Genomic DNA, 26,421 nt, shown 5'->3' with positions numbered 1-26,421 from the left:
CCTCTCAGATTTGTCTCCTGCATCCTTCCACCTCTTGCTCAGTGCACCCCAGCCACTCTGACCTTCCTCCCAATTCACCAAGCTCACTTTCTACACAGACTTTGCACTTTGTTTTCTTTCTCTGTGATACTCTTCCTTTGGATCTACCCAAGACATTCTAGTCTTCCCCCCCCCCCACCCTTTGGCTGCACCTGCACCTGTGGCATGTGGAAGTTCTCAGGCCAGGGATCATACTCAAGCCACATTAGTGACCCAAGCCACAGCAGTGACAACACCTGGTCCTTAACCCACTGAGCCACCAGGGAACTCCAAGACATTCTCATCTTAAATGTGTCTTCCTTAGAGAGGACTAACATAAAAAGGACTAACATGACGTTGAACCTTCATGATACTACCTAATTATGTTGATTCTGTTTGTCTCTGCTATTGCCAATTAGGTTTTTTCTATTTTTTAACTCCATGAGGCAGCCATTTTAAGCTTATTGCTAAGGTCTCTTTGGAAGATGACAGAGAGGATTTGGAGGACAATTCTGCTGCTCTGCCTCTAGAATATAACACTAATGGAAAGCTATTAAAGAGTTGGATTGACTTGCCCCTTTTCTGTAAGTATGCTTCTCAATAAGTGCAAGATTATCACACTCTGGATTGCGCATTAGCCCTCAAAATGAGATCTGAGAGTTTGTAAATTATCAAAATTACTGTAAAGATGTTTTAGATCGTAATTCCTTATGAAAAAGTATGAGTAGCTAGAATTTTTATTGGCCATGTCCACAGCATGCAGGAAGTTCCCCCGGGCCATGGATCTAAAGGTGCCAGGGCAGTAGCAACAACAGATCCTTAACCACTAGGCCAGCAGGGAACTCCCAGAATGCTTGATTTTATAGCATTACAGCTGGATAACACCAATATCTTACATATCTTAAATAAGCTAACATTTTATTTTTATTTATTTGTATACTTTTTGTCTTTTGTCTTTTTAGGGCTGCACCTGTAGCCTATGGAGGTTCCCAGGCTAGGGGTGGAATCCGAGCTACAGCTGCCTGCCTACACCACGGTCACAGCAACGCAGGATCTGAGCCTTGTCTTCAACCTACACCACAGCTCATGGCAACGCTGGATCCTTATCCCACTTAACGAGGCCGGGGATGGAACCCACACCTTCATGGATACTAGTCAGGTTGTCCGCTGAGCCACGACAGGAACTCCGATAATCTAACATTTTAGACAAAGATTCTGACTTTGCATTGAACAAGAATTGACTTCGGCTTTTTCCTAGCCCCTTCAAAGGCCCTCAGTACTCCAAAAAATTACATAGGATTTTGTATTAGCAGTTGAGAGCTGGGAGGGACCACTGGAACCATCCCATTCCAACACCATCTTTATACAAATGGGGAAAGTAATAGGAGGGATTAAAAAAACCATCTAGTAGGAATTTGTCTATGACATCACACTGACTCAGAGTCATTAATTGGTGTTAACATTGTTAATCTGGTTGATGAAATTAACAGCTGCAGATTTTAAATGGGCAATACTACTCATTATTTTGGACTTTACACTATTTTTTGAAAAAAATTTAAATAACTGATTTACAATTTGATGTTAGTTTCATATATGTGTTTTTTCAAATTCCTTTCTCTTACCGGTTATTACAAAATATTGAGTATAGTTCCCATTCTTTTATTTTTATTTTATTATTATTATTTTTTGGTCTTTTTGCTATTTCTTGGGCCGCTCCCGCGGCATATGGAGGTTGCCAGGCTAGGGGTTGAATTGGAGCTGCAGCCACCGGCCTACGCCAGAGCCACAGCAACGCTGGATCCGAGCCGCGTCTGCAACCTACACCACAGCTCACGGCTACGCCGGATCGTTAACCCACTGAGCAAGGTCAGGGACCAAACCCGCAACCTCATGGTTCCTGGTCGGATTCGTTAACCACTGCCCCACGACGGGAACTCCTAGTTCCCATTCTTTTAAATATGAATTCCAATTAGTTTATTACAGGCGTGCCTACAAGGCATTCCCAAATAAGTCTCCTCCCTTATCCGAAATGGGTCATTTAGTATTCTGCTTTCAAGAGAGTACATCCCTAAAATGCCAACAAAACAAACTGTTGGGAAGGGTTTTTTTTTTTTTAATTTATAAACAGCTTAGACTTTATGAACAAACCCAGAAGTGTTCATTTGTCTCTTCAGTTTCCAAACTGCACAACGTTACTGAGCATTTTACGACCGTGTCACACAATTTCTGCCATAGCCGGGCGAGAAAAACAGAAGCCGGTGTAGGAAAGGGAGGCCTGTGGCAGTTAGTGTCGCGCTTGGCGCAGAGAAGTCGCAGAGCGAGTCCGGCTGGAGTTAGCCATTTCCTTTCTTCCCTGATACTTCGGACTGCGGGCGGACTATGTGGGCCGACACGGAGCAGGTCCAAGCGTTCGTTCCTCTGCCTTTTCCCCGCATCCCCAACTCTGGAAGCGAGGGCGGGAGGCATGTGCTGGGCGCTACCGGGCGCCATGGTTAGGTCGGTCGTAGGCACATCCGGACTTCTGCCCTCGGTCGAGCCCCACGCGCGCTTCCAGTTTCCCGAGCGAATGGAAAGCTTCTTAGGAAACCCCAGACCCCTCCTCTTGAGGAAGGGCGCAGACGGCGTCCCCGTTTCCAAGGAAACTAGGCCTGCCATGACGTCACTTCCGCTGACCTGTCTGGACTCCAGACTGTTGGGAGAAAAAGAGGAAAACTGAGCCACAGCCACGACAGTGGATGCGAGCGTCTGCCGTCTGCGCATGCGCCCGCTCAGCGGCCTGCTTCTATTTATGTGGGGGATCCAACATGGCGGCTGCGGCGACCCTGGCGATGGCGGTGCAGCCCATCAGAACGTAGTGGCGGGGAAGGGGGCACGGTCCGCACTCACGGTGGCGTCGGCGGAGACAGCTGAGGGTGGTGGAGGGAAGAAAAGCGACGGAGAGCAAAAGGAAGGGCAGGCAGGCAAACAACTCGGCGAAGAAACGAGCGCCGGCTCGAGCGAAGGCAGAGGGCCAGAACAGTGGGGATGGCGGAGCCACGCAGAGTAGCGTTTATTAGCCTGTCACCGGTGAGGCGGCGCGAGGCCGAGTACCCGGGGGCCGAACGCGAGCCCGAATACCCTCGCGAGCCCCCCCGGCTGGAGCCGCAGCCGTACCGCGAGCCCGTCCGGCCGGAGCAGCTAGCCCCGCGGGAGGCTGCCCCCCGGTCGGACGCGCAGCCCCCGCCGCGGGAGAAGCCGCTCCCCCAGCGCGAGGTCAGCCGCGCCGAGCCGCCCATGTCGCTGCAGCGCGAGCCCCCGCGGCCCGAGCCGCCGCCGCCGCCGCCGCCTCCGCTCCCGCAGTTGCACTTGCAGCCGCCCCCGCCGCGGGAGTCGGTTTCCCGGGCCGAGCCGCAGCAGAGGCCGCCGAGGGAGACCGTACGCCTGGAGCTGGTGCTCAAGGATCCCACCGACGAGAGCTGCGTGGAGTTCAGTTACCCGGAGCTGCTACTGTGCGGAGAACAACGGGTACAGGAGATTCCTCCCTCATCCCCCAGACCCCGGGAGCCTCAGGACCCGTCCTCCTTCCCCAGTGGTTTTCGCCTTCCGACGCCCACCTGGAGCATCTCGGGTCGCCCCGGAGGGTGGCTGGAGGGGGCAGGGGCCGAGCGGGTGGGTGGGTGGTTGGTGCTGCTTTCCTCTGCTCCCTAGGGTTGGCCGTGGTTCCCACCGGGCTCCATCGAGCCCCCCTCGTGAGCCCGCTCCAAACGCCGTTCCTAGCCAGCTTTTTCTTTTTGCTTTCCCCACAAAATCTGGGGGCCCTGCAAGTTGCGTTGTTGGGTTATGCTGGGGGAGCTCTAGCAGTGCTTTCAGTAGAAAGGAAGAGAAAACCTTGGGGGACACGCCCCCCAGTCTGAAGCAGAGAGATTGTGTAACCCCTCCAATATCATCCTCACCTTCGTCGTTATTTGTTGTGCTCAGCGTTGAGATGTGCTTCGGAGCCTGGGGTATTTTTCTCAATTGAAGGAGATTTAAAAGTAATCTAAAAATTTTTCAGATTAAAGATTCCACTTTAGGAATGAAGGATAAGTGGGTTAGTTATCTGGTACCTTGTTTTTCAGCCCTGTGTTGATATTGATACACCTTTTAAGCTTTGCTTTCTCTGCAATTTGTTCATATTAGAAGGATGTCAGTCTTGTTTTATTTGGTGCTTACCATCATATTCTCATTTGAGTGCGTATCATTAGTGTATAGGACCTTGGAGGATATTGCGCTTCGCCGTTGTAATTTTTGGAGAAATGATGGGGGAAAAAATCTTAGCTTTGAATGTTTAAAAAAAACTTTGCTGAAAATATATAGCTATGCCTTTGGTGGAACTGGTAAACAATGGAGGTAGGAGGAAGGTTTGTTGGTAACTGTAATTTTTATTGTTGTTGGTTGATGATCTTCAGAAGTAAACTAGAAAAGAAAATGATAGAGTAACAGCAATAAGAGGACAATTTCCTCTGCTGTTTAGAGACTGTGGTCTTTATTACGTTTTGCACAGGTCTAATGGATTCTAGAAGTCACCTGTTTTGTTTTCATTTTCAGTTATCATTGATACGAATGACTTAGTTTTTAAAATATCATCTTAAACAGTGTTGCTAGATTTTATTTTAAGGCAAACTAATCTTTTGATCATTTTTTTTTACACATTATTGTTGTGTGGTCAAATCACTACTCAGGGTTTGCAACCAGAATGAATTGTTAAGGGTACACAGATCGTTTTGGTCATTTCCACATAATGTTTTGCCCCTTAGACTCACTGTAGTGCCTTTGTTATTTATAAAGCAATGCCGTTTTTCCCCCAAATAATTTCGAGAATATTGGATGGGAGCATTTTTCCAATAAATTGTACCATAGCTGATCTTCTAATCTAAGTAGGTTTGCAGTTTTACTCCCTAATCTGCTTCATAAATTACGGGTGATTATATTTGGGAAAAAAATACATACTAATGGCTAACATTTGCAGAGTTCTTAGTATGGTACAAGGCTTGTGGAGTTAAGTCCATCAGAGCTCCGTAAGACAGGAACCATTATCTCCACTTTACAATGAGGAGGCTGGTCATATGTCATTTTATTAGGATTTTTTTCCTGTATTAGTACCAATTCTTAATAAAACAAAATTTCTTGTGATTAACTTATATAGTTTACATTTAGAAAGTCCTGCTAAAATGAACTGAAATGAGATTTTTAGTAGGAATACAAAGACTTCTGTTATGATCCTCTTTATGCTGTAATATTCATGCCATGATAAACTAATAGATATATATCTTTTAGTTATAAAATTAATTTTGACACCTACCTTATTAACTTGATAGTGTAAGAACTAATAATTTCATGTAGGAGAAGGATGAATAATTCAGTTTATGCTATCAATTTAGGTTATATTAGTCCAGTTTTCTTGTATATTTCAGCCATATATTATTTGTTATTATTTGAAGCAAAAAGATCCATACAGTGTACCTTTGCAACAAAGATTTGCCACATTTTCCTATGATTACTCTTATGAGCATATTTGTTATGTAAGAAAGTGTAGAAAACAGTTTTCTAAATGAAAGTGTCACATTTCCATGAAAGGAAATTTTAGGAGGAGAAACCATCAGAAAGCAAAATGTAGGGAGTTCCTTGGTGGCCCAGCAGTTAAGGATCCTGTATTGTCACTGCTGTGGTGCGGTTCCATCCCTGTCCCGGGAACTTCCATGGGCCATGAGCATGGTCAAGAAAAGCAAAATGTAACCAATAAAATGAATCTGCAAAGTTGGTGTTTCCCAAATTTGGTTTTTCTTCCCCTCAGGAGGAGTCCATTATATTTTTAGTGATGATGTAATATTTTCAAAATAGTTTTAATTTTGAACTATTGTAATTGAACAGCATACTGTATAGCAGGGTAAGAGTAGAAAGGGGAGGAAAAGAAATCCTGTAAAATTAAAAGAAAAAAAGATTCTTGGAGTTCCCGTCGTGGCGCAGTGGTTAACGAATCCGACTAGGAACCATGAGGTTGCGGGTTCGATCCCTGCCCTTGCTCAGTGGGTTAAGGATCCGGCATTGCTGTGAGCTCTGGTGTAGGTCCGAGCAGACATGGCTCGGTCCTGCGTTGCTGTGGCTCTGGCTTAGGCAGCAGCTACAGCTCCGATTTGACCCCTAGCCTGGGAACCTCCATATGCTGCAGGAGCGGCCCAAGAAAAAGCAAAAAGACGAAAAAAAAAAAAAAAAAAAGATTCTGAAATTTTGAAATAGCTGTCTAGCATCCAATAAGATTTTTTTGTTTGATAGGTATAAGTATAAAAAATCTGTTACACATGCATACTATCTATACTGGGGTTAATTTAAATCATCCCTCTTCATAAATACAAAATGAACAATAAAACTCCAGTTAACAGAAGAAGGCAATCACATTTTCCCAAACTTTATTAATAAGGGGAAACACGAGTGTATGTTGGCAAAACATGGAAAACAACCCCCCCCCCCAGGTTGTCAGGACACTGGTTAGCTAAACCCTTAACCTGGCTGTCTCTGTAAAATATTGGTCTCTGATTGAGGTTGAGGCATTGCACTCATCTCTATTCTGAAAGATTAATTTGTTCAGGGGAATTGATACACATATTCTTTTTAAACTCTTGGTAAACCAGAAGATATGAACATGATTAATTTAACATTTAGTATGAAAGGAAAAGTAGTGTTAATGTAATCATACTGTTACCACAGAATTCTGTGGTATTTTATTGCTTGTCATGTTGCATATTTCAGATAACATATGTGAAAGATCAGAAAATGGTGTTAATACGTTAATGTCAAAGGACAAAATTATTGTGTCATTTTTGCCTGTCGGTGGTTCATAATTTTGATATTTGCTAATTACCAGATCTCTTTTTCACCTAGAAAATGTAAAGCTTACTTAGAGCCTTGATTGTCAGTAGGTGTTATTTCTTAACTGTGAAAGAAAAGTGAGTCAGTTTTCTTAAATTTATTTTTATAGACTCTCAAGAGTAAGATTTAATTTTGATGCCTATATAAAGTCTACGCAAAATATTTTAGAGTGGCATATGAGATTACTCTTAGTAAAATATATATATTTATGTGTTTATATTTGCAAATATAAAATGGGTCAGGCCAGTAGTAAGACCTAGTATTCAGATCAGTAATAAGACCTAGTACGAAGGAACAGTTTATAAAGGCAAGCAAGGCGTGTGGTGATTACTGTCCTTAGCAAATCTCAAGTTAAGTCTGTACCCAGAACATGCCTAGTATTTATTTCATTATCTGTCTGTTTCTGCTAGTTTGTTTCCTTTCAGATCATATTTATATTTTCCATTAATAACTTCTGTTGGGATAAAGGACTCATCAATTTCAACAATTGATTCAAAAATTAGTTCCTTTAAGCTTTAAGATCTATCCCTTTATTCTTTCCTTTCTTTTTTTTTTTTTTTTTTTTCCCGTCTTTTTAGGGCCTCACCTGAGGCATATGGCATATGGAAGTTCCCAGGCTAGGGGTCAAGTCAGAGCTGTAGCTCCCGGCCTACACCACAACCACAGCAATGCAGGATCCAAGCCGTGTCTGCGACCTACACCACAGCTCATGGCAACACCAGATCCTTAACCCACTAAGCGAGGCCAGGGATCGCACCTTCATCCTCGTGGATACTAGTCAGATTCATTACCACTGAGCCACAATGAGAACTCCATATCCCTTTAATTCTCATGCTCTTGGTATGATGAATTGTTTTGTATTCATTCTGTTTATATTTTTTGTCTTATTTTTAGATTAATCGTAGCTCAATCTTTACAGCCAGGAAGAAGTATCTCAGTTCCAAAGTGTGGAAGTCTTTGTCCCTTCTGCACTTTTTTCTTGCCCTTCAGGGCAAATCTCTATCAAATATTTCCACTGCAACATTTTTATTTCCTGCTTGAAGCTGGAAAACATATAGTCTTTTTTAAAACTTTCTAGTCAGTTCATAATTAGATAAAAATAGCATTTTTATCCATATGTAGCACCTTGCTTTGGCTTTATTGTGTATTGGAAAAATATATATGAAGTGTGTCTGCGAAAATAGTAAACTCAAGTGAAGATTGTCATTATTTTGTTTGTTTTAGTCAAATAGATGGTAAGTGTGAGATCTTAGCTTGTGTGGTTTTTTAAAACAATGTATTATAATAGATTTTCATTCTCCCTGCTAGAAGGAAGCCATGATAATGTAATCTCTTTTCACCTATTTAACTTTTCTGCCTGGTTTAAAAGTCATATGTGTTCCCTGAATGGAGGATGCTCATTGATGGGATGTAGGTATATAGAGGCCGTTGATACTGGATCTCAACAGAAAGCTGTAGCAGCTCTAGATCCTCCAGTGATAACTCAGGGCACATGATTATATGTTGAACTCTGATAACCAAGATATCCTTTTAGAAGCATTTTCTGACTGAAGGGGTTAATCTTTGTTGGGAAGATTTCAAACTAGAATTATAAGTGGGATTTTCATTTTTGCTTAATTTTCTTGTGTTTCTTTGGACTTTTTTTTTGGATGGGGTGACCATAGATCACTTTGTGAGTGAAGACAATTTGAATTGTTGAATTCGTAACCGCCAGAAAACTTAAGAATGTGTGAGAATTCATTAAAACTGCAAATATTTTTTGCTACAAAGCAACATTTCTTTCTAGTTACTTTTTTTTAACTTTGGGATTTTTTTTTTTTTTTTCTGCTTTTTAGGTCTGCACCTGCAGCATATATGGAAGTTCCCAGGTTAGGGGTCGAATTGGAGCTACAGCTGCCAGCCACTGCCACAGCCACAGCAACACAGGATCTTTAACCCACTGAGCGATGCCATGGATCGAACCTGCATCCTCATGGATTCTAGCCAGGTTCATTAACCACTGAGCCATGAAGTGAACTCCCTTAAATTTTTTGTTTTTTAATTTTTAAAATTAAAAAAAAATTAAAATGTAGTTGATTTACAATGTCATATTAGTTTCCTTTCTAGTTTTAATGTTTCTAACCTGTTTGTTAATATTTGGAATGATTGACTCATTTATTAAATTTAAACCTAAATTCAGAGTTCCTTGGTAGCTCAGCAGGTTAAGGATCTGGCTTGTTGCTGCTGTGGCTCAGGTCATTGCTGTGGTGTGGGTTTGATCCCTGGCCCCAGAACGTCCACATGCCACAGCTACAGCCATGACCCACCCACCCCACCCCCCGCCCCCAAAATAAATAAAGATACATTCATCTGTGGTTGAAGTAATACTAATACTTCTATTTCTTTCCTCATTCACTTTAAATCAGAAGAAACCTGTTTACACGGAAGACCCGTTTAATGATGATCATCAAGAGAGGCAAGAAGTGGAAATGCTGGCTAAGAAGTTTGAAATGAAATATGTGAGTATAAAAACTCTTCACTTACCTAATTTTATCCTTTTGGCCTATTTTTTTTTTTTTTTTTTTTTCCTGTGACTGGTTGGGAGGGCTGGTCGTATCTATTGCCTGCATTATCTTGTTTTAATAGATTGAATCCAAATAAATGGTTAGATGGTCAGATAAAGATTCTGATAGGTTTGTGGTGGATATAATAGTAGCCACCATTTATTGTACTCCTAGAGTTCAGGCAATTTGCTTATCATAATAATATCCAATCCTTATAACAGCACTACAAGGTAAATAATACTGATTGTGTTTTACACATGAAGAAAATGAGGCTCTGAGCCTAAGGTTAAGTAACTGATCTAAGGTCACACAGCGGCAAAAATGAGGCTGCATATCCAGATCTATCTTCTCTCACCCTTTGCCCTTTGTGCTGCCATGCTTTGAGAATTCTACTTTAATTCCTTTGGTGTAAGTATTCTTGCCTTTAAGAATTTAAGAGAATTAGGGGTTCCTGTCATGGCACAGCGGAAATTAATTCAACTAGAAACCATGAGATTGTGGGTTTGATCCCTGGCCTCATCCAGTAGGTTAAGGATTTGGCATTGCCATGACCTGTGGTGTAGGTTGCAGACATGGCTCGGATCCTGCACTACTATGGCTGTGGTATAGGCTGGCGCTGTAGCTCCGATTCAGCCCCTAGCTTGGGAACCTCCATATGCCACGGGTATGGCCCTAAAAAGCAAAAAAGAAGAATTTAAGAGAATTGATATGCATACTTCTAGACCACTGGAGTCAGAATTGATCAGAAGTAGCATGAAGTTTCTTTGTGCCTTGCTTACCTTAAAAATTCATGTGCAGGGAGGTCCCATGTGGCTCCTCATGACTAGAATCCGTGAGAATGCGGGTTTGATCCCTGGCCTCGCTCAGTGGGTAAATGATCCGGCATTGCCATGAACTGTGGTGTAGGTCGAAGATGCGGCTTGGATCCCACGTTGCTGTGGCTGTGGTGTAGGCCGGCAGCTGTAGCTTTGATTCGGCCCCTTGTCTGGGAACCTCCATATGCCACCTGTATAGCCCTAAGAAAAAAAAATTCATGTGCATTTTATAGTCTGTGCCACAATAACTTAGTGTTTATTATAATATTATAAAAATAAATTTAAGGGAGTTCCTGTCGTGGCACAGTGGTTAATAAATCCGACTAGGAACCATGAGGTTGTGGGTTCGGTCCCTGACCTTCCTCAGTGGGTTAAGGACCCGGCGTTGCCGTGAGCTGTGGTGTAGGTTGCAGACGTGGCTCGGATCCTGTGTTGCTGTGGCTCTGGCGTAGGCCGGTGGCTACAGCTCCCATTAGACCCCTAGCCCGGGAGCCTCCATATGCCGTGGGAAGCAGCCCTAGAAAAGGCAAAAAGACAAAAATTAAATAAATAAATTTAAATTACGTGACTGTAATTGCTTAATGTTTTTCTCAATTTTTCTTGTAAAATTGGCTTTGTTGGAAGATTCCTCTCTATGCTCATCACATGTTCATCCTATGGCTTTAACTACCCCTTAGCTCTTTGCTAAAACATAACCCATGAGAAGCAAGACCTTTCTTCCCTTGTGTTCCTCTGTGAGCATTAAAAGTATCTCACAGAGGAATTCCCATCGTGGCTCAGTGGTTAACGAATCCGACTAGGAACCATGAGGTTGCGGGTTCGATCCCTGCCCTTGCTCAGTGGGTTAACGATCTGGTGTTGACATGAGCTGTGGTGTAGGTCGCAGACGCGGCTTGGATCCTGAGTTGCTGTGGCTCTGATGTAGGCTGGCAGCTACAGCCCCGATTAGACCCCTAGCCTGGGAACCTCCATATGCCGCAGGGGCTGCCCAAGAAATGGCAAAAAGACCCCCCAAAAAAAAGTATCTCACAGAGATAGGATGTCAGCTCACACTAGGTCTGTCATTCATGTTATCTTCAAACTGCAGCTAGGGTCTTGGTTGATACTTGTTGGCTCCTTGTGGTAATAAACAGTTTGGGGGTGGGGAAAACACATGAGAATTTTTCTGAAATGTGGGTCAGGTTCAAGGCCATACTTTGCCACCTACTAATTGTATCTTTTGATGAGATTATTTTACCTCTTTGGGCCACAGTTTTCTTATCTCTAAATTCAGAAGTTCCGATTTTTTTTTTTAAGCTGTGTATATACAGTATACCAAAACTGTAGTACCCCCTGCAACATGATATTAGAATGCCCCCCGCTCCTTTTTTTTTGGCCATGCCTGCCCCATGCAAAAGTTCCCAGGCCAGGGATCTAACTCAAGCCATGGCAGTGACAACACCAGATCCTTAACCCGCTAAGCCACCAGAGAACTCCTAGAGTATCTTTTTTTCCCCATGGGTTATAAATTAGAGTTGCCCTTTGTAGGAGTTTCTTTGTGGCACAGTGGGTTGAGGATCTGGCATTGTCACTGCAGTGGCTTGGGTCACTGCTGTGGCATGGGTTCAATCCCTGGTCTGACAACATCCATATGCCATGGGAACAGCCAAAAAAAAATTGCCTTTTGCAAATGGAAAATTCCTAGCATATCCTATAAGTAATATACCTCAGAGTTAGCATTAAATCACCTTTCTGAAGAGGTTGGTTGATATGTAAAATTGTTTCAAGTAACCGGGTTAGAGCCAAGTACTGTCATTGTGCAGGAATAAAATGTTACTCTTCTTTTAATCCAAATTAATGGGCTCTCTTTCTTCTCGATTTTTATTTTGTCTACTCTCTTATTTCTATTCTAAGGACAGATTTAAAATGTCCCACCTCATGAAGGCTTTAGGTGCATAAGCCCAAAAGAATGCATTACATCTATCTATGAGCATTAAGTATATGTATTATGACACATTTGTTTGGAATCTTTTAAGAAAATCATCAGGCTTGGAGTTCCTCTCATGGCGCAGCAGAAACAAATCCGACTAGGAATCATGAGGTTGCCGGTTCGATCCCTGGTCTCACTCAGTGGGTTACAGATCTGGCGTTGCTGTGGCTGTGGTGTAGGCCGGCGGCTACAGGTCCGATTAGACCCCTAGCCTGGGAACCTCCATATGCGTGGGTGCAGCCCTAAAAAGACAAAAAGACAGAAAAGAAAAAATCAGCAGGCTAAAAGTGACCTGGGAGAAAATAATCTTGTCCAGCTCTAGGCTTCACAAAAGAGTACCCTAAACAATAGAGCTTTTTATTGATGTTGAGAGATAGCAAAGGCTAATGTCTATATATATACACTTATATATATTTTTTATACATATACTGCATATATTTATATTTTAAATAAAATATCGTGGAGAGTTCCAGTCATGGCTCAGTGGTTAATGAATCCAACTAGCATCCATGAGGATGTGGGTTTGATCCCTGGCTTCGCTCAGTGGGTTAAGGATCTGGTCTTGCCATGAGCTGTGGTGTAGGTCGCAGACACGGCTTGGATCCTGTGTTGCTGTGGCTGTGGTGTAGGCTGGCAGCTGTAGCTCCGATTTGACCCCTAGCCTGGGAACCTCTGTATGCCTCGGGTAAATGCACAACTGACTCCAAATTGCCATTTAGTATGCTTTGCATTGTAGGATATAAAAGCTACCCCATCTTTGGAATGTTAAGCTGACACCCAAGACAGTCAAAGCCTCCCATATTCAATATTCCACTATTTTCTGGTTGTACCAAAAAAACAACCAGCAAATTTCACCTCTTAAAAAAAAGCATTTGTACTTAAAAAATGGGATGAGGTGGGACTCCGTCCTTCTTAAAAATGTTTCTAGAGCTACTAAAAAACTTGGATTTACAAAATAGTTGATAAAAATATTCCTCTGGATTGTACAAGAAGGGAGACAGGGACACGGACAGGACCAGGCGTGTGCTGTTAATCAGACTTGGCTTCCTTCTTTCCTGCTTCAACAGACGCTGGGCTCTCCTTGTTTTTAGTTTCTCTTGTTTTCTGCAAGCAAATCTTTAGTCTCTTGGTTCGCCACCTCGGCCTGGTTTCCCTTTGCTCCCCTTTTCCCTTTTGTGTGTCCTTTTTTGTCTGAAGAGTTATCCTCTCCTGCTGCCTTTTTTGGCTTCGTTTCCACTTTGCGGGAGCAGGTTTAGCTGACAGCCTCGCCCATCTCCTCTTGGGCTCCTCCTTCGCCCCCGCCCCGGAGCTGACCTTCCGCGTGGGCATCGTGGCTGCCGGCGGACGTGTGCCACGTGTGCTGGGTGTCTCGGGCGTGTGTCTGGGCGAGACGAGAGCCTTCCTGAAGCTGGGCTGCCTGACCGTGGCCGCTCCTCCCGCCGCCAGAGCTGCTGGGACTCCTAGCTACCTCATTCTACTTTTTCTTCCTTCATAATGGAACTTAGACATCCTTGTCATTATTTCTAAAAATCACTTAGGGTTATTCTAGCCCTTTGCTCCTTTTTTTTTTTTTTTTTCTTTTCCTTTTTATCGCCATACCTGTGGCAACGCTGGATCCTTTACTCATTAAGCAAGCCAGGGATCAAACCTGCATCCTCGCAGGCGCTGTGTCAGGTTCTTAATCCACTGAACCATAATGGGAACTCCTACCGCTATGTTTCAAGATGCAGTTGTTGGATGTGAGGGTGCTTTGGCTGTGACGTATGTCACCCCATTGATCGCCAGGGGTGATTTGACTGATCTGGCTGGCTAGGCGCGTGTCCCCTTCCTCCCGCACCGCTCCGTGTGCCTCCCTCCCGAAGCGGAGGACGACCATCCCCGATACAGGAGGACCGTTCTTGGGTCAAGGGTGTACGAGTAGCTGCGCTCCCCTGCTAGAACCTCCAGACAAGCTCTCAGGATGCAGTTGTTTGTTAAATTTTGTATGTAAATGATAGAATATTTGCGCATTTATGTTGGACATGCAGAAGGACATCGCATTTGCCTTCTGGAGAAACTTTGAAGATAATTGGGAAGACAGAACATGTATGACACACAAATGCAGTGCCAAGCAGTACCTATGGAAATGAATGACTCTTCTTTGGGGACCTGAAAATGAATAGACGGGCTAGTCCCATTCTTGAGATTGGAAGGAATTTTGGAGACTTTTGTGCAGAGTCATTAAATGGCTATTTTCAGTCTCCTCTCTATCCTCTGATAGCAGTGGATATGAGGCAGTAGCTGCAATGTATTGCAGTGGAAAGAGCATGGGATTACCAGGTAATGCAGCTGGATTCTGAACCTCTCTTTGCCATTATTAACTAGCAAGGTGACTTTAGTGAAGGCTCTTGGCTTTTTTTATGTTTTTGGTATGTGTGAGAAGAAAATAAGGTCCGCACAGGGGTTTTGTCAACATAAGAGGGAGTAATTTAAGCTCTATCTGAATGTGAGATGCTCTTTAGTCACTTAGACATCACTCTCTGAGAGGATTGCTCTTTTTCTGTACATGTCTTTTTAACATAAACATCCCTGTGCGTTTAACCTCTTTTAATTGAGGACCCCACTAATTTTGATCTTTTAGTTCAAGCATTCTATTCCAGATGGCATTTATCTTTACTCCTCCCACCATTTTTTTACATGGTCTTCTTGAAGACCACAACAGACTGTTTGGAGCCCTGAAGAAATCAGCAGCCCACAGTGTCCTGGGAGAAGATATTTTGTCCAATCCTAGGCTTTCACAGAAGATTGCTCTTAAACAAGAAATGAAGATATTTATTGACCTGTAGTTTACTGTCCTGTAGTTACTTTTAGTACCTCAAATTCAGGAGTATCAAATTCACATGTCCCCCACTTGCCCACTGACCAATCAGTGAAGCAAGCCATATGGACAGCCAAGGTGGGGGTTTGTTCCCAACAGGGGACAGCACATGCCCTATTTAAAGGGGATGCTCTGACTCAGTTCCGGTCTGTTTGTTTGTTTTTTCTCTTTTTCTTTTGGCCACCTCTCAGGCATATTATGGAGTTCCCAGGCCAGGGATCAGATGGGAGCCAAAATTGCGAGCCATACCAGATCCGTTAGCCCACTGACGCTGCAGATGTGCAGCCAGTCTCATTGCTTGACAGCTGGAACTCCTCCAGCCTTTGTAGGAATTCAAGCTTAACGTTGCCAGATCTGTCCATTTTCTCAAAAGAAGGCTGAAATCTGGATTTTCGTCTATGATCTCTTTTATTTTATTTATTTTAAAATTTTTTCTTACACTACCATGCTCCATCGTAAGTGACTAGATATAGTTCCCAGTGCTATACAGTAGGATCTCATTGCTTATCCATTCCAAAGGCAATAGTTAGCGTTTGTTAACCCCAAATTCCCAGTCCATCCCACTCCCTCTCCCTCCCCCTTGGCAACCACAACTCTTCTCCATGTCCATGATTTTCTTTTCTGCGGAAAGGTTCATTTATGCCTTATATTAGATTCCAGATATAAGTGATATCATATGGTATTTGTCTTTCTCTTTCTGACTTACATCACTCAGGATGAGAGTCTCTAGGTCCATTCATGTTGCTGCAGATGGCATTGTTTCATTCTTTTTTATGGCTGAGTGGTATTCCACTGTGTATATCTACCACATCTTCCTAATCCAATCATCTGTCAATGGACATTTGGGTTGTTTCCATGTCTTGGCTATTGTGATAGAGCTGCAGTGAACATGCAGGTGCATGTGTGTTTTTTAAGGAAAGTTTTGTCCAGATATATGCCCAAGAGTGGGATTGCTGCGTCATGTGGTAGTTCTATGTATAGATTTCTAAGGTACCTCCATACTGATCTCCATAGTGGTTGTACCAGTTTACATTCCCACCAACAGTGCACACCCCCTCCAGCATTTGTTATTTGTGGACTTATTAATGATGGCCATTCTGACTGGTGTGAGGTGGTATCTTGTGGTAGTTTGATTTGCATTTCTCTAATAATCAGGGATGTTGAGCATTTTTTCATGTGCTTGTTGGCCATCTTGATCTCTTACTTTTAAATGTTAAATGTTGTCTTTTAACTAGAATACTTGGGCCAAACAAACTGTATCTGTGGGCCAGATTTGGCTCTCAAGCCTTGGTTTGAGACTTGTGTGTATTTGCTTCACTGTTTTTCCCCCAATATATTTAACTCATTAGTTCATCCACTTTTACACTCTGCCCTTTCTCTTTTGGGAGCAGAGTGGTTGGTGGTACATGTGGGAGCGTATGCGGTTTGCATTGTGGAGGAGCATGCCTTTGTAGGAAGTTTCAGAAAACTGAGCAAGTTAAACTCAATTGGGGGTTTCCAGATACGGAGAAAAATAAGCTGCATTGAGAAGTGGCTGGGTCCAAGAGGGATGTTAGTGATAAATTCTGTGGTTTGTTGGAAGACCCGAGGGGCAAGTTTATGGCCTTTCTGTGGTCTTTTTGTGGTTGCTTGTGCTGGAGTTGAGTGCAGTGGAGCAGGTGGCCACCTGAGAGCAAAGGGAACGCTAACTCTGGAGTGTCAGATGTGCCTTATCCTCATTGTGCCAGGAGAAGAGTTGAGATGGCTTTCGGTAGTTGAAAAGCAGTGATAGCAAATTAAAGGGAGTATAGAACTCTCTATTAAATGGTTGGTATGTGTCCCCCCCCCCATTCTGTCATATTTTTATTGTTTACACTTCAGGTTATGTGACAGTGTGTATTCAACATTACTTGTTCAATGTTTTTTTTTTTGGGTGGGGGGCATTGTAAGTATTCCGTGCTTTCTTTCATAGGGAGTATACTAAATTGGTTGTTGTACATAAATCTTAGTAAATAGGTAAGTCCAAGCTGTGACTTTGGAACTTTGTCTCGTTGGTTACTGTAGGAAGGAAGCAGGGTACAATTTAAAGAGGTCCCTGTGACTTTCCTTATTCCCAGTTTTAAGGCTCCAAATGTGGAGGTGAAATATCTTCCTTTCTATTTCAGTTTTTAGATGGTTTCCAGGTTGTGTATGTGTAGGGAATGAAGTTTGGTTTGAGGCGTGTAGAGTTGTTCTCTAAGTCTTCTGGGGCATAGGATGACATATGGTGATTGGAAGATTTCTTTTAGCAATTTTTCTTTTTTCTTTTTTGGGGGGCTACGCCTGCGGCATGTGGAAGTTCCCATCGGTGAGGAGTCTAATCAGAGCTGTAGCTCCCAACCTACACCACAGCCACAGCAACGCCGGATCCTTAACCCACTGAGCAGGGCCAGGGATCGAACCCAAGTCCACATGGATACTAGTTGGTTTCGTTACCAGTGAGCCACAACGAGAACTCCACTTTTAGTAGTTTTTCTCATTCTGTGACCCCAGCCATTTTCAAAGATCCAGTTTTATCTTAGAATTGGGTATAAATTTAGTAACCTAAATGAAAGTGCTTAGCACAGTACTTGATATCTAACAGTTAAGGCTGTTTAAATCTGAATCATTCTCTATAAAAACAGGAGGATAGCTATTCTGCCGGCTACTTATTAGCATTTATAAGATCGCAGTATACAAAGGGGACAGACACCAGAAGTAAGAGAAGCTACAGCTCTATTATCTATAAAAAGGTCACCACACCAAAAACCTATAAAAATTAAAAGAGAAATATAACTCAGATGAGGGAGAAAGGAAAACCCCCAGAAAATCAGCTAAGCAATGAGGAGATTCTCAGCCTCCAGGAAAAAGACTTTAGACTGTCGATGCTGAAGATGATGCAAGACATTGGAAATAAACTGGAGGCAAAGATGGATAACTTACAGGAAACACTAACCAAAGAGATACAAGATATAAAACTTAAACAAGAAGACGGAGTTCCTATTGTGGCGCAGTGGTTAACGAATCCGACTAGGAACCATGAGGTTGCGGGTTCGGTCCCTGCCCTTGCTCAGTGGGTTAACGATCCGGTGTTGCTGTGAGCTGTGGTGTAGGTTGCAGACTCGGCTCGGATCCCACGTTGCTGTGGCTCTGGCGTAGGCCGGTGGCTACAGCTCCGATTCAACCCCTAGCCTGGGAACCTCCATATGCCGCGGGAGCGGCCCAAGAAATAGCAAAACAACAACAACAACAACAAAAGACAAAAAGACAAAAAAAAAAAAAAACTTAAACAAGAAGAGATGCAAAATACAATAACTGAAATTAAAAACTCACTAGAAGCAGCTAACAGCAGAATACAAACAAGTGAGGTGGCAGAAGAACAAATAAGTGAGGTGGAGGACAGATTAGAAGAAATTACGGATGCAGAACAGAAAAGAGAAAAAAGATTAAAAAAAAATGAATGAAGAGAGTCTCAGGGAACTCTGGGACAATGTTAAACGCACCAACATCCGTATCATAGGGATGCCAGAAGGAGAAGAGAGAGAGAAGGGGACAAAAAATATTCCAAGAGATAATAGCCGAAAATTTCCCTAACATGGGAAAGGAACCATTCACTCAAATCCAGGAGGCACAGCGAGTACCATATAAAATAAACCCAAGGAGGAACACACCGAGACACATAATAATCAAACTAACCAAAATTAAAAACAAAGAGAAAATCTTGAAAGCAGCTAGGGAAAAGAAGCAAGTAACATTCAAGGGAACCCCAATAAGGTTATCGGCAGATTTTTCAGCAGAAACTCTGCAGGCCAGAAGGGAGTGGCATGATATACTTACGGTGATGAAAGGAAAAAACCTCCAACCAAGAATACTCTACCCAGCAAGGCTCTCATTCCAATTTGAAGGAGAAATAAAAACCTTCTCAGATAAGCAAAAGTTGAGAGAATTCAGCAACACTAAACCAGCCTTACAACAAATACTAAAGGAACTTCTCTAGGCAGGAAAGAAAAGATCAGCAACAGGAAACAAAAATTCCACAAATGACAAGGCTCACCAGTAAAGGTATATATACAGTAAAGATAGGAAATCATCCATGCACAATTATACCACCAAAATCAGAAATCATGAGAAGAGGTGGGTACAAATGCGGGACACCAGAGATGAACTTGCAATTAAGAGAACAACAACTTAAAACAATCTCATATACATACAGACTCTTACATCAAAACTTCAGAATAACTGCAAACCAAAAATCTACAACTGATACACAAACAAGGAATCTCTGGAGAAGAAATATATCTCATAGTAAATAAGTGCATAATCCACATTAAGGGGGTCATTTGACATCATTCTTGGAATGCTAAAGTCTTCTTAGATCTGATTCTGATTTCCTCTCCATCAAAGAACTTATGATAATTATAATTAAATAATGCCACTGTACAATTAAATAATACAGCTCTACAATTGTATTATTAATAACCATTTCTCTCCATGGTACAATGTAAAGTCTATAATGTCTTGTTTATCACATCACCTAGAATGGTGTAATGCCTTTATTGAAGAATCAATGAGATGGAACAAATTGTGAGGACATATTTATATAGTTACACTTTTTTAACCAACTTATGCATTTTATATTTTACTTATTTTCAGAGGGTGTATTATTTTTGTTATGCTTACCAGTTAAGTTATTCTTTTTACTATGCTATATAAAATATTTAATGGTATATAAGGCTTTCTTCTTTATAAATTTTAGTTGCATAATATAACAATATAATGCTAATTTTTAAAGAAAAATTGAAATGTAATAGAGAAAACTAAGTAGTAAAGATGAAAGCCATAAAATTGGGATAAAGTATAGAATAAATTTCCTATTTGTCTCAGCATATTTTCCATTCCACTTCTCCAGTGGGAGTCACTTAATATGTTTCTTAAGATCCATGTTATAATAATCTGTGCGAATGTAATTGTGTGTAAATGTATGCATTTTATTGTTTAAAAAATAAAAAATTTAAAAAATTTAAAAAATTAAAAAATATAAGATCACAGTATAACTTTAAATTCTGCTTACTGTACCAGGTAGACTGAATATCACCGCTGACGCTCAGTGTTCCATATGATGTTGGACTCTTAGAGCCCTAATAGTTTCATGTTTATTTTAAAAGGGAGAATAAGGGTAGACTTGATGGTAGAAAAGTCATTTTGAGCAATCTTATAAATAAGGCGCTTAATGAAATGGAGTTAACACGGTTTATAATTTGTTGCAGAAACAAATTATAAAAGGTCTTGACTTTGTTTGAGTATGGCCTTTAAAACTGATTTTATTCAGTTTCGTTTTAAAGAATGGCAATATCTTGGAGTAACTGTATAGTTTTCTAATGAAATTGGCTTCTTCACAGTAAATACTACACAATTGACTGGAAAGGAAATATATTTTTATACCTAAAATAATTATGATTTTTTTTTTGGTCTTTTTGCCATTTCTTAGGCTGCTCCTGCGGCATGCGGAGGTTCCCAGGCTAGAAGTCTAGTCGGAGCTGTAGCCACCAGCCTATGCCAGAGCTACAGCAATGCAGGATCCGAGCCGCGTCTGTGACCTACATCACAGCTCATGGCAACGCTGGATCCTTAACCCACTGAGCAAGGCCAGAGACCGAACCTGCAACCTCGTGGTTCCTAGTCGGATTCGTTAACCACTGTGCCATAACGGGAACTCCAATTATGCATTGTTTTAAAAGTGTTCTCAAATATATGTAAGTGGATGTTGGAAAGCATTTTGCACTCTGAGTTTTAGGAATTCTGTTATTCATGTTATTGGATGATCATCCACACTTGCTGAGGCAGTGGAGCTTCCTTGAGAACTTACTGGGCTATTTTTCCTCTATTTGTTTTGGCCTTATCGTGGGTCTGGTTCCTAAGGATCAACTTGGTAAGGATTTGGCTAAAGCAATTTGAGCACACTTATTAATTACAAAATAGAGTTCCCATGATGGGTCAGCAGGTTAAGAACCCAACTAGTATCCATGAGGATGCAGGTTTGATTCTTGGCTTTGCTCAGTGGGTTAAGGATCTGGCATTGCCCTGAGCTGTGGTGTAGGTCCCTGACGTGGCTTGGATCCTACATTGCTGTGGCTGTGGCATAGGCTTGCAGCTGAAGCTCCGACTGGACCCCTGGCCTGGGAACGTCCATATGCCGCAAGTGCGGCCCTAAAAAAAGAAAAAAAAACCCTGCAAAAATAGATTCTACTTACAAATCAGAAATGTCAGTGTATTGAAGTTCTACTGACCAATAATAGTGTGGTACTACATATACAATAAAAACATTAAGATAATCTTTTGAAGCAATCTGAGGGGTGTGGTTTTTAAAGAGCAAGGAAATACTAGTTTCTTTATTGCAGTTACCAGTTGTAATTGCTTGCCATGACATGCCCTTTTAAGTCCTCGGCCTCTTTGAGCTAAATAAAAACTCTTCAACTTCCTTAAATCCCTTAGGAACAATTGAGAATCAGCAGTTTTAGGTTACTTGGGAGGAAGGTTCTGTATCCATAAGTGGTGATTTTAGCAATCTGCGTATACTATTTCTGTGCTGTTAAGTCACCTCTTGGCTTTCTTCCACCGACTGAAATATCTACCCTTTACTGTTGGTAGGTTAAGGAAATCAGTAGTGGTAGAAGATAAAGTTGTGGCAGGGCTGGAACAAATGGGGCAGCTTTGGGACCAGCGGATACTTTCTTTTCACTTGTAAGACTGAATTTTTAGCAGTCATGCATTCTCTGTCTTCCATGGGTGACCAGTGAATGTTGATTATTAGTTAAGTTTCTTATTACCTGGAGGAAGTAGGGGGTCCTGTACTAAGAACACTATTTGTTTTCCATTTTAATGTTAGAGCGTAATCGGACTGCATTGGCTTGAAACACTGATTATCAGGTTAAGCAGGTACTAATGATGCAGTAAGCCATCTCTTCTGAGTCATCGTATGTGAACTAGCTCCCTAGGGGAATAGATGTAAAGGGATATCTTCATGTTATAGGTAGCAACATTCAGGGGTTTTATTCTGTATTTTTATAAGATGCATTTATTGTGTAAACTGTAACATCAACTGCAGAAGTCAGATAATTTATCAAGTAAGGTTTTGATGCTACTATAAATTGTATTCCTTTTTTCTTTTCTTTTTTTTAAATTTTGTTTTATGGTTGCATCCATGGCATATGGAAGTTCCCAGGGCCAGGGATTGAATGTGAGCCACAGCTGGGACCTCTGCCACAGCTGTGGCAACACCAGATCCTTTTAACCTACTGTGCTGGGCCAGGGATGGAACCCGCACCTCCGTAGCAACCTGAGCTGCAGCAGTCGGATTCTTAACACACTGCGCCGCAGTGGGGAACTCCCCGAGTGTGTTCTTGCTACACCTGCTGGAAAAGAGAACAACTTAAAAGAGGCCTAGTAGGGAAGACACAATAATACAGTCCTTCACCAATCTATCTTGAGTTCCTTTAGGTGAAATTTTGATATTTGTAAATTAACTGGTGTGTGCCTTTTAAGCAACTGTTAGAAGTTTGACTCTGGTTTATGGCGTTTTCATGATACTGAATTTCAGCATCATTGGAGAGCTAGAGAATTGTAAGGTGGAGAACAGAAAAAAGGTGGTAGGACGGAAGGTAGTCTGGAGGGAGATTTTCCAGTAAGGGCAGAAGGTGAAGAAGAGCCAACTGAGGCCAGAAAATGGTAGTGTTGGCCTCTGCGATGAAGGAGAGAACTTGGATGTGCTGCCAGTAATGCTTTGGCAGGAAGCCAGTAATTGGTAGTGCGAAGACTAGCCCTAGCTATTAGAGAGGGATTTGAGAAAGAACCACTCAGGCGTGGATTTGTCACATCAGTTTATCTAAAACTCTTTCCCCATAGTGGGCCCGAGAAGCAGAACCACATAAGGAGTCAAACACTGAATGGTATTGAACATTTGGTGGTCCAAACCTAAGAAAATAAAATTCCTTGAATGGATAATACATGTACTTAATAAAAATTTGAAAGATACAAAAGATAACATGATGAAAAGTAAATCTCCTGCCCCTGACTCTTGCTAACCCAGTTCCCTTCTCAGAGCTAGTCACCGAGTTTCTCACCCCAGAGATCTGTGTGTATGTAAGCATTTACATATTTCAAAGATTCATTCACTGCAGAAGAATATATAAGTACAGACCAACAAAGAGAAGAAAAGAAAGGTTACCTACATCATCTCCAAGCCCACTGCCACACAGAGCCACTATTAATAGCTTGCTGTGTATCCTTTTAGGGCTTTTAAAAATGTGTGTGATCTTGCATATGTCCTCTTGAACTTTTTAAATCACCTGAGTAATACATGTATACATTCCAGTTATAAAAAACAAATTCAAATATACATATTAAGCCGAAGTCTTCCTTCAACATTGCCTCCAGTTATATCCCTTCCACATAAGTAATAGCCATGGTTATCCACTTGTTATAATTCTTTGAGCATTCTCTCTCTATATATGTATTTAGACATATACTGTTGTGTTTTTCTTAAATGGGATCCTTCTGTTTGTGTGATAGTTTAAAAAGCAATATCATTTTGGTTTTCATGGGTTTTTTTGGCTGCCCCCATGGTGTGTGGAAGTTCCCAGGCCAGGGATTGAACCAGAGCCACAGCAGTGACAACACCAGATCCCCAGCTGCCAGGCCACAAGGGAATTCCCGGTGTCTCGTTATTTTAAGGTTGTCTCCATGATTACCAGGTAGGCTGAACACTTTCAAATGCGTAGTGAACAGTAATACCACCTTTTCTCTGAATAGCCTGACCTAGATATACATAACATTTGGTAAACTGCTTTTGTTGCCTTCTGTGTTATTAAATATTCTACCACATTTTAAAATGGTTGTTAATGTTGAATAGATACATCATAGTATATATAATTTATACCTTTGTCATTGTTATGATGCTATAATTTATATGTTTCATAAATATATTTATAAGATCTTTTTTGAGAGGCATTTTAATCAGATTAATACTGTTATACTTAAGCAAAGTATTAGCTATGTTGTTTACTATCATTGATAAAAGTCACATTTACTTACTTAACCATTTTACTGAATATATTAGATTACGGACTCAGAATTGTTCACAACAGCTCTCGTTTCTTGTGGTAACGACTGGTAGCCTTGGCTAGTCTTAAATGTTCCTAAATCTCTAATTAGGCAAAACTTATTTGGGTGTCTCCATATGTCTGATTGTGCTCATTTTAAAAAATAGAACCTTTTTGTTTTTCTAGTTTTCCCTAGGTAAATCTTTTCTAGACAGCTAGTTTTGCCTAGACAAAAAAACAAGAGAACAGAAAAGATCATTGTGGTTTTGAGTCGAGAACATCTAGGAGAAAAGGTTTAAATTTTGGGCTGAGCTTTGAAGGGTGGGAGAATCCAGAGATGAGTAAGATTCCAAATAAGGGGAAAGCATGAGAAAAGATAAGCAAGTGTGTTTCGGAGGACAGCGGGTGGATAAACAGAGTGAATCAGAGTGGTCAAGTTGGAAAAGTTAAAGTTGGAAAGGTAGTTGGAGCCAACATAGAAGACATTTACTTAATGCCATATTAAGAGTTTCGGATTTAGGTATTAATGGGTAGGATGCTTCTGAAGCATTTTGAACAAGGGAATGATATGAAATGATGTTTTAAAAATACTAGATGATATCATGCAGGATGAATTGAGGATCAGTATGGGGATGGAAAAGCTAATTAAGGCATTCATTACATTTAAGTGTGAAACAATGAATAGAATTATAAGCAGTGGTGCTTAGAATGGAGAGGAAACTTTAGATGTGAGTAACCATATGAACAAAGGCTCGTGGGGAGAGAGAGTTGAAGCAGAAATAATGAAGCGTTTTTAAAAATCAGCATTATATGGAGTTCCCATCGTGGCTCAGTGGTTAACGAATTCCGACTAGGAACCATGAGGTTGTGGGTTCGACCCCTGGCCTTGCTCAGTGGGTTAAGGATCCGGCGTTGCCGTGAGCTGTGGTGTAGGTCGCAGACACAGCTTGGATACAGCACAGTGTGGCTGTGGTGTAGGCCAGCAGCTACAGCTCCAATTGGACCCCTAGCTGGGGAACCTCCATAGGCCATGGGTGTGGCCCTAAAAAGACACACAGACACACACAGACAGACAGACAGACAGACAGACACACACACACACACACATGAATCGGCGTTATTTAAGTATAATTTAAATAAATGCAAGTCATTCATTTTAAGTGTACAATTTGGTGAATTTTGACCAATGTACAGAATCCTGTAGCCACTACCATACTCATAACATAGAACAATTTTATCACCCCGTAAAATTCCTTTTTACCTCTCTACAGATAATCCTTTGCCCTCCAGTCCTGGCCCCTGGTCCCTCTGATCTATTTTCTGTTTCTGTAGGGTTTTGTTTTTTTATGTTTTTTACTAGAGTTTCCTATAAATGGAATCTCGTATTTCTTTTGTGTCTGGCTTTTTCTTTTCCTTTCCTTTATAGGGCTGCACTTGTGGCATATGGAGGTTCCCAGGCCAGGGGTCAAATCACCACTATAGCTGCCAGCCTACACCAGAGCCCCAGCAACACCAGATCCTTGACCCACTGAGCAAGGCCAGGAATCGAATCCACATCCTCATGGATACTAGTCGGGTTCATTACTGCTGAGCCACAACGGGAACTCCTGAATTGCTCCATATCTGGAATCAGATCACAGCTGCAGTTGCAACCAAAGCTGCAGCTGCAACTGCAGCAATGCCATATCCTTAACCCACTGGTCCCAGTGCTCCCAAGACACAGCTGATTCTGTTGTGCTACCCTGGCAACTCCAACCTTTTAAATTTTAGTTAATAATGAAGTGTTAAGGCAGAAAAATAGAATAAGTAAAATGGAAATGTCAAGAGAGGGTGGAGATGGTTGACAGTGGGAACGCTGGTTTGAGTTTTGGTACTGAGTTTTATGTGTCTCTGAGTGTAAAAATGACTCCTTATTTGTAACATGTCCCTTAGTTTCGTTTGTCTGCTGTGTTTCTCAGTTAAAGTATAACTGAGGTTATAGGCTCTTGAGAGGAAGACCACAAAGTAAAGTGCCATCTGTATCGCATTATGTCGAGAGTACATGCTGTCCGGGTTCCTGACATGGCTCGGCGGTAACCAAGCCGACTAGGATCCATGAGGATGTGGGTTCAGTCCATGGCCTCTCTCAGTGGGTTGGGGATCCTGTGTTGCTGTGGCTGTAGTGTAGACCACCAGCTGCAGCTCTGATTCGACCCCTGGCCTTGGAACTTCCATGTGCCTTGGGTATGGCCCTAAAAAG

The 26,421-nt window shown here is 41.8% G+C and overlaps 1 protein-coding gene and 1 pseudogene across 3 annotated transcripts in view; one reads left to right on the top strand and one right to left on the bottom strand.

The window, feature by feature from the left end:
- UBN2 (ubinuclein 2) overlaps positions 2,811–26,421 on the top strand; it is an 80,123-nt gene continuing 56,512 nt past the window's right edge. For all 3 annotated transcript variants that reach the window (XM_021079092.1, XM_013990786.2, XM_003360116.5), the window contains exons 1-2: positions 2,811–3,522; positions 9,309–9,401. In XM_021079092.1, the coding sequence (XP_020934751.1) occupies positions 3,043–3,522; positions 9,309–9,401 (573 nt within the window). In that variant the 5' untranslated portion in view covers positions 2,811–3,042. The remainder of the gene's footprint in view (positions 3,523–9,308; positions 9,402–26,421) is intronic.
- Positions 12,791–13,964, bottom strand: LOC100517066 (annotated as a pseudogene).

Source organism: Sus scrofa, chromosome 18, assembly GCF_000003025.6.
Source record: "Sus scrofa isolate TJ Tabasco breed Duroc chromosome 18, Sscrofa11.1, whole genome shotgun sequence".
Lineage (NCBI taxonomy): Eukaryota > Metazoa > Chordata > Mammalia > Artiodactyla > Suidae > Sus > Sus scrofa.
This window is presented reverse-complemented; position numbering and strand designations above follow the sequence as displayed.